This window comes from Vicia villosa, linkage group LG1, assembly GCF_029867415.1.
Source record: "Vicia villosa cultivar HV-30 ecotype Madison, WI linkage group LG1, Vvil1.0, whole genome shotgun sequence".
Taxonomy (NCBI): Eukaryota; Viridiplantae; Streptophyta; class Magnoliopsida; order Fabales; family Fabaceae; genus Vicia; species Vicia villosa.
Window position 1 is genome coordinate 152,168,099 of NC_081180.1, and position 7,442 is coordinate 152,175,540.

Consider the following 7,442-nt stretch of genomic DNA (forward strand, 5'->3'; position numbering starts at 1 on the left):
TGTAACACATATAGCCAAACACCTTCAGATGACTCATTGATGGTTGTTTTCCACTCCACACTTCAGGAACCTTATTCTTCAACTTCTTGGTAGAGCACCTATTGAGGATATAAACTGTAGTCGAAACAGCTTCACCCTATAAGGACATTGGCAATTTTTTCTGCTTCAGCATGCATCTCACCATATCTAATGTGGTTTTGTTCCTTCTTTCAGCAATTCTATTATGTTGAGGAGTATAAGGAGTATTTATCTCATGATCAACACCATGTTCGACACAAAATTCTTAGAACATCTTGGATGTGTATTCGCCACCTCTATTGGTTCGCAGAACTTTGATCTTCTTCTCATTCTGGTTTTGGACAAGTATCTTGAATCTCTTAAAGATGGAAAATACTTCGTCTTTTCTCTTGATCACATAGAGCCATAGCTTTTGACTAAACTCATCGACTAACGAAACAAAATATTTGTTTCCACCAAGGGTATGTTCTTCAAATGGACCACATACAACTGAGTTTACCATTTTGAATACAGGATGATGACATTGGCAAAGTCGAAGCAAAATAGTTTCTGGATGTTTTTCGACTAAACAACCTTCACAGAATTTGTCAGGCATATCAAGACTTGGAATACCAGTAACCATGTCTTGAGTAATTAGTTGATTTAGTGATCGAAAGTTCAAATTTCCAAACCTCAAATGCCACAATCAACTATCCTTGTGGTCGACAACAGTTTTTAGACATTGTATTTCAGTCGAACTGATCATGGTCTTAAACATCCTGTTCTTCGAGAGAGGAGATTTCAAGACCAAATTGTTCTGGGTGTCGAAAAAATTTAAAACTCCATCTTTCATGACAATAGAGAAACCTTTTTCGACCACTTGTCCAACACTTAGCAGGTTACACTTCATACCAAGTACATAGAGCACATCTTTGATCATAGCTTTCCCTCCATTACTCAACTGAAAAAAATATGTTGCCAGTACCTAATGCTTGCAATGAACTATTATCGGTAAGTTTTACCTTGCTGTTCTTCGATTCGTCAAAATCTGCCAACCACACCTTTTAACCAGTCATGTGATTCAAGTAGCCTAAATCGAGGAACCAGATATTGGATTCGACATGGTTATCTGCAACAGTAGCCATAACCACCATACCTTCATAATCATCTGAATCTTGGTGTGCAAGGTTCGCTCCTTAGTCTTTGCCTTTTGTCGATCCATTGTCTTTCTTGTACCAACAATGTTTAGCCAAGTGACCCCACTTCTCATAGTGATAGCACTGCACACTTTTACCTTTCTTATCTTCTTCGCCCTTTCAATAGTTTCCTCTTCTTCCTTTTCCTTTCGAGGATTCAGAAGTTCTATCTTCAACCTGCTGCTTGTGAGAGTTCGACCAAGGCTTTTTGCCCCGAGTATTTTCGAATTTACCTTTGAATTTGTTGGAACCACCATTCTTTTTCCATGACTGAGCCTGCAAGGCTTGTATCGAATCTTGAACTCCTTTCATGTCGACAATCCTAATCTCATGTGCCTTCAAGTTCATTGGATTCTTGAATAACTACAATAACGTGATCAAAGTGAGAGGTCAATGTACACATTACCTTCTCAACTATCATCTTATAAGTTAGGGTTTCACCACAACCCTGCATGAGATGGACGAGTTTCTACACCTTCTACACATACTCTGCAACCTTTTCGTCTTCTCCCATTGACAACAGTTCATATTGTCGATGCAAGGTCTGCAACTTGACAACCTTGACTTTCTCACATCCTTCATAATATTTGACAAGAATATCCCATACCTCTTTCGCCGATTCAGCATGAGAGACTCTGTCGTAATTTGCAACATCAACCGGTGTTTAAATGTAATATGCAGCCTTGAAATCCTTCTTCTTGGCTTCGGCGTGGGCAGTTTTATGTGCGTCAGATGCATTTGCAGCCAGCATAAACTCCATTAGTAACCACTTCTAGGGTTTCATGAAAGTCAAACAGAGATTGCATCTATTTTCTCTTTATGTTATATCACATTTTTTCCGTCAAGCAATGGAAGAGAATTTGAAATACCATTAGTACCATTCATCTTTGCAGCGATTGGTTCACTTTCCCTAGAAACACGATCTCTAACGTGAAGTTCTCAAGAACAATAACCAGAGGCTCTGATACCAATTTGTTAGTGAATGAGACATTTTTAGTGAGGAGAGAGAATAGAGAGAATAAGGAAATAAGGATTATATTATTGAATTGAATTGTACAAATAATGATAACACTATGACTATTTATATACAACCCGGATTGGGCTTGGGCTTAACAACTTGGATTATATTTGATATTATTAGATTTGATTTGATTTAATATTTTATTAAAAATACAATCTCAATAATATCTCAACAGTATCTACCTCTACGACTACAAAGCATCTAAAGTTTCCTTTATTTCTATCTAGGAATTATGATTGATTATGGTTATAGTTTTACAAACAATATATATAATAGTATGGCTTAGTTGATAATAATACCCCTAAAGCCCCTCGCACAACTTGGTTTCTTATCCATAATAATCTCCACAATATGAGTCATAGTCAATAATATCCATAAGAGAATTTCTTTATTGACCCCCTAACCTTCTTGGTCACCCGCGGCGAAATTCCCAAAATGCCCCATATTTCGGAAATGAACTTCCGAAAACACAAAAAAAAAGGTGTTTTCGAAGATGTATTTTCGAAAACACCAAAAAAAAAAGGTGTTTTCGGATATGCATTTTTGAAATCAACTTTTTTTTTGAGAGAGGGGTTTCTTCGGAGATGCATATCCGAAAAATTCCAATTTTTGATCTTGGAATGTTTCGGATATGCATTTCCGAAAAATTAAAATCAAGGTTAATCAATACAATTAATAGTATAATTAACCGTATTAATTAAAATATATTATTAAATATATATCATTACAATCAAGATGTAATAATAATATTAACCTAATAAATATTTAAATTAACATTTTATTTTTATATAAAAAATTAATAATAATAATAATAATAATAATAATAATAATAATAATAATAATAATAAAGATATTTATTTTCTATTTTTCTTATGATAAGTCATTTTATAAATTAATTTTCAAAAACAATTTTATAGTTATAAAAAATCATTTTATAAACAAAATTTTCTAAACAATTTTAAAGTTAAAAATTATCTTACTAACTTATATAAATTAAAAACATCCTAAGTAAATTTTGAATTATATAAAATTTAATATAAATTTATTCACTAAATAAAATTAAGACAAAATCTTCTTTTAATTTTTTTAACTAAATAAAAAAATGATATTTTTATTATAATTAATTATGAAAAATGATTTTTTTTATCATAATTAATTATGAAAAATGATTTTTATCATTATTATTATTATTATTATTATCATTATTCTTACTTGATCTATTTTATTATTTATATCAACGGTAGAAACATGAATTAAAATTATTTGTAACTATATTTTAATAATTGAAATTATTTTAATTTTTTGTAATTGAAATTATTTTTAAATTTTAAAATATGAATCAGAAATATATAATTATTAATTATTTATAACTCATAAATTATATCTAATTTATGATATGTGAATTAATTAATATCCGAAAATTTTTAACTTTTGGGATTTTTTCGGATATGCATATCCGAAAAAATCTTTTTGAGGTTTTTTTGGAGATGCATCTCCGAATTAATTAAAATCCTAATTTTTAGGATTTTTTTCGGAAATGGAGAAAATCTGATAAAATCTGAAAACATAATTAGGAATTTCACTGGAGTCATCCCCATAGTGGGGTCAATAAAGAAATTCTCTATCCATAATCGTCTATGCGTAATCAATAATACTCATAACAATCTCCACAATACACGTCATACTCAAAATTATATAAAAAAACTAAACTAAATAATAATAGAAATATTATCAAACAACTTAATCTTTACTTCGTAAGCTCTTGATTTTGGCTTGTTTTGTTCTCAAGTTATCTTCAGCCAAAAGATACCGGCATAGATAAGGAGTTTTACTTAAGATGATGAACTCCCTCCACACAGATTTTTCACTCGGTTAACAATTAAACTCATGACCACTTGTTTACGGGATCCGAATATTCTTTTAAGAAAAAAACAAGCCAGCAAAAATAGTCCTAAAAGAGTGATAATAACATAAGCTTCCTCATTAGATCTAGATTCTCGTAACTTAATTTTTTGATAAGTACTAGATTCTTTAACTAATAAATGAATGGTTATGACCCATTAGAATAATCTAAATCTATAATCCATAATTGAATAACAACCTGCAGTGGGGTTTGACCATTAATTTGTGGTAAATATAAATACTAAAAGCCGAAAGGGAAAGACACCAATAGAAACCATGCCTCAAAGAACCAATCTCTCTTTCTTTCAAAACTCAGATTTCAAAAGGCTGCAGCAAATCCCTTCCGAAATTTCCTTCGAATTCGGTATTAATCATGATTATCTTCCCTTTAGTACGCTTGATTTCTCATCGAGTTCGCAAACATCGATGTCTGCGAACTCGGTGAAGTCATCTGATCAATCTAAAGAAGTATTGCAGAATAATAAGACGGATCAAAAGTCATATATAGGTGTAAGAAAAAGGCCTTGGGGGAAGTTTGCTGCAGAGATTAGAGACACAACAAGAGGAGGCAAAAGGGTTTGGCTTGGAACCTTTGACAGTGCTGAAGAAGCTGCTTTAGCTTATGATCAAGCTGCATTTTCAATGAGAGGTGATAATGCTCCTCTCAATTTTTCTGTCCAAAGGGTCAAAGAGTCTTTGCAAGAGATGCAATATGATTGTAGAAAAGGATGTTCACCTGCACTTGCACTCAAGGAGAGACACTATAACCAAAGAAAGTTGTCATCAAAAGGTGTAAAGAATAATAATAAATCAGGAAAACAAGATCAATCAGAGGAATCATCATCATCATCATCATCATCATCAAGTGTTTTGGTGCTAGAAGACTTGGGAGTTGAATATCTTGAGCAACTTTTAACTATGTCTGATAATCCAAGTACAAACTTCACCAACTTCTAACAATTGTTTGTAATTTTTGTTTGTGATTTTGGCACTTTTTAGAGCAATAATTATTCAGCTAGCTAGGGCATTGCCCAGAACAATATGCCGGCACTTCTTTCCTCTTTGAGTGATTCGCTAGAAATAAATTGTTCTCTTAAACAATTTACTCTTCAATCAAATATAAATTTAGCCTCCCACTACGTCAAATTTTGGTTTTATAATCGTTTTATTTAAAAGTGCAGTAAAGAAAATACAAAATAAAAATTACAGCATATATTTTAAAGTATTGTTGTTCTTTAAATAAAAATAAATATTAATGAATTTCTTAAAAAATAATTTGCAACAATTTTTATAAAAAGCACGAAACATACACTACTACAAAATTTATCTTTTTTTTTTAAGCAAGTTGTATTAATATAGAACGAAAGTTCTAGAAAACTCGGATACAAAGAGGCGAAGCCAAAAGCCAAAAAGAAAAGAAAATTACACACCAAATGGAACCTAACTTAAGTAAAACAACGGGTTTTTGCTTAACTCGTAGAAGTTACAATTGGGATGTGTAATTTTCTCTATGCCCGACCACCTCCAAACAAGAACTTTACAACTCCATATAAGATCATGAGCGTTGCAAGGAGAACTGTTGAATATAATTTCATTCCTACTCAACCACAAACTCCATAAAATGGCCAACCAAACAACTCCTTCCTTTCCTTTTTTAACTTTCTTTTGATGACAAAAAGAACTCCACACCCAAAAACTTTCTTTAAAATCCATAGGATTACAATAGTCCATACCTATCCACTCCGCCATATCTTTCCAAACCTTACCGGAATGCCGACACATCATAAAAGAACGAGAAGGAGATTCACTAACCTCATCACAAAAAACACACATAAGATTCAAGGAAGCTAGAAGAATTCCCTTTTTCAATAGCGAATCTCTAGTAGGAATCTTGTTCTTAAAACATCTCCAACCGAAGGCTTTGACTTTGTTAGGCACCTCCACCTTCCATAAATTGGAATAAACAAAATCAAAACGGTTAGGCGGAACAAAATTTATCTTTGATAACACCATATTACTACGGCCGTTTATATAACCGTAGTAATAACTCATTTTTGCGTGCCTGAAATTTTCAATATTTTATATAAATACATTTTATCACAGTCCTTAAACACAACTATTGTGATATATTAAATGTTATTTGCTTCGATTTACCGTACCAACAATGTTTTCTTATTTTTCGTTACAAAAAGAGGTTGTCATTATACTCTTATAAATATATTAAAATATAAATATTTATCACCATAATTAACAACAGATACTGTTGTTAAGAAACTATTGTGAATAGTACTTACATATTATCACAGTTGTTTTTAACAGCCATGGTTATAAGTTTTACCCATATATATTAGCGAAGTTATCAAACTTCAACACAAAATAGCTATCACTCTCAAAACAAAACTCTAACATCACTCTTTCCCACATGTAGTGATCTCGTCTTTATCAGCTTCTTAGCTTATAGGCTATGGTGCCTAGAGGCAGGTCATAGGAAGTGTATCACAGGTCCAGATGTAGTTTTCAATGAAGTTGAGATGACTTTCAAGAAAATTGATGAAGTTGATCGAAGTTCGAAGATCTCTGCAGAGGAGCTGGAATAGGAGGAGTCTCCTATCGAGGTGGAGTATGTTAATGTTGAGTTTCATAATCCAGATGAAGTCGAGGAATAAGCACTAGATGCTAAAGATACTAAGGAAACTGTTGATGATTACCTGCTAGCAAGAGACAGGTCGAGAAGAGTCATTAAGCCACCTCATAGACTTGGTTATACAAATCTCATATCTTATGCATTAATCTCTGCAAGTGAGGTTCTAAATGAAGAACATCATTAGTATTAGGAAATAATGAGAAGTCAAAATAAGATTGAATGGCTTAGAGCCATGGATGATGAGATGAAATCTCTTAATGATAACAACACTTTGAGAGCCGATGAAGAGATCCATAGAGGCCAGACTAGTCAGCCGTAAATGGGTCTTCAAGGTGAAGAAAAAAATCGAAGAAGTGATGCCGAAGATATACAAGGCAAAATTGGTCGCTAGGGGGTTCACTATGAAAGAAGGAATCAACTTCAATGATGTGTTCTCTCCTATTTTGAAACACATGTCCATTCGAATGCTAGTTGCTATGTTGGCAAAGTTTGACCTACAACTGGAACAAATGAATGTTAAGACTGCTTTCTTGTATGGTGATCTAGATGAAGCAACCCTCATGAAGCAACATGAAGGGTATGAAGAAAAGGGCTAGGACGATAATGTGTGCTAATTTAATAGGTATTTGTATGGCCTAAAACAATCTCCTCGACAATGAAATAGGAGATTCGACAAGTTCTT

General features: G+C 32.7%; 2 protein-coding genes across 2 annotated transcripts; one reads left to right on the top strand and one right to left on the bottom strand.

The window, feature by feature from the left end:
• The first annotated feature begins 4,392 nt into the window (after positions 1-4,392).
• LOC131657615 (ethylene-response factor C3-like) lies at positions 4,393-5,073 on the top strand. The gene has a single exon (XM_058926994.1). The coding sequence runs from the start codon at positions 4,393-4,395 to the stop codon at positions 5,071-5,073; it is 681 nt and encodes a 226-aa protein (XP_058782977.1).
• A 483-nt stretch (positions 5,074-5,556) lies between these two features.
• Positions 5,557-6,439, bottom strand: LOC131657621 (uncharacterized). Its single transcript, XM_058926997.1, has 2 exons — positions 6,411-6,439; positions 5,557-6,178 (listed from the first exon to the last, which is right to left on the bottom strand). The coding sequence occupies exons 1-2, from the start codon at positions 6,437-6,439 to the stop codon at positions 5,557-5,559; spliced, it is 651 nt and encodes a 216-aa protein (XP_058782980.1).
• Positions 6,440-7,442: the final 1,003 nt, after the last annotated feature.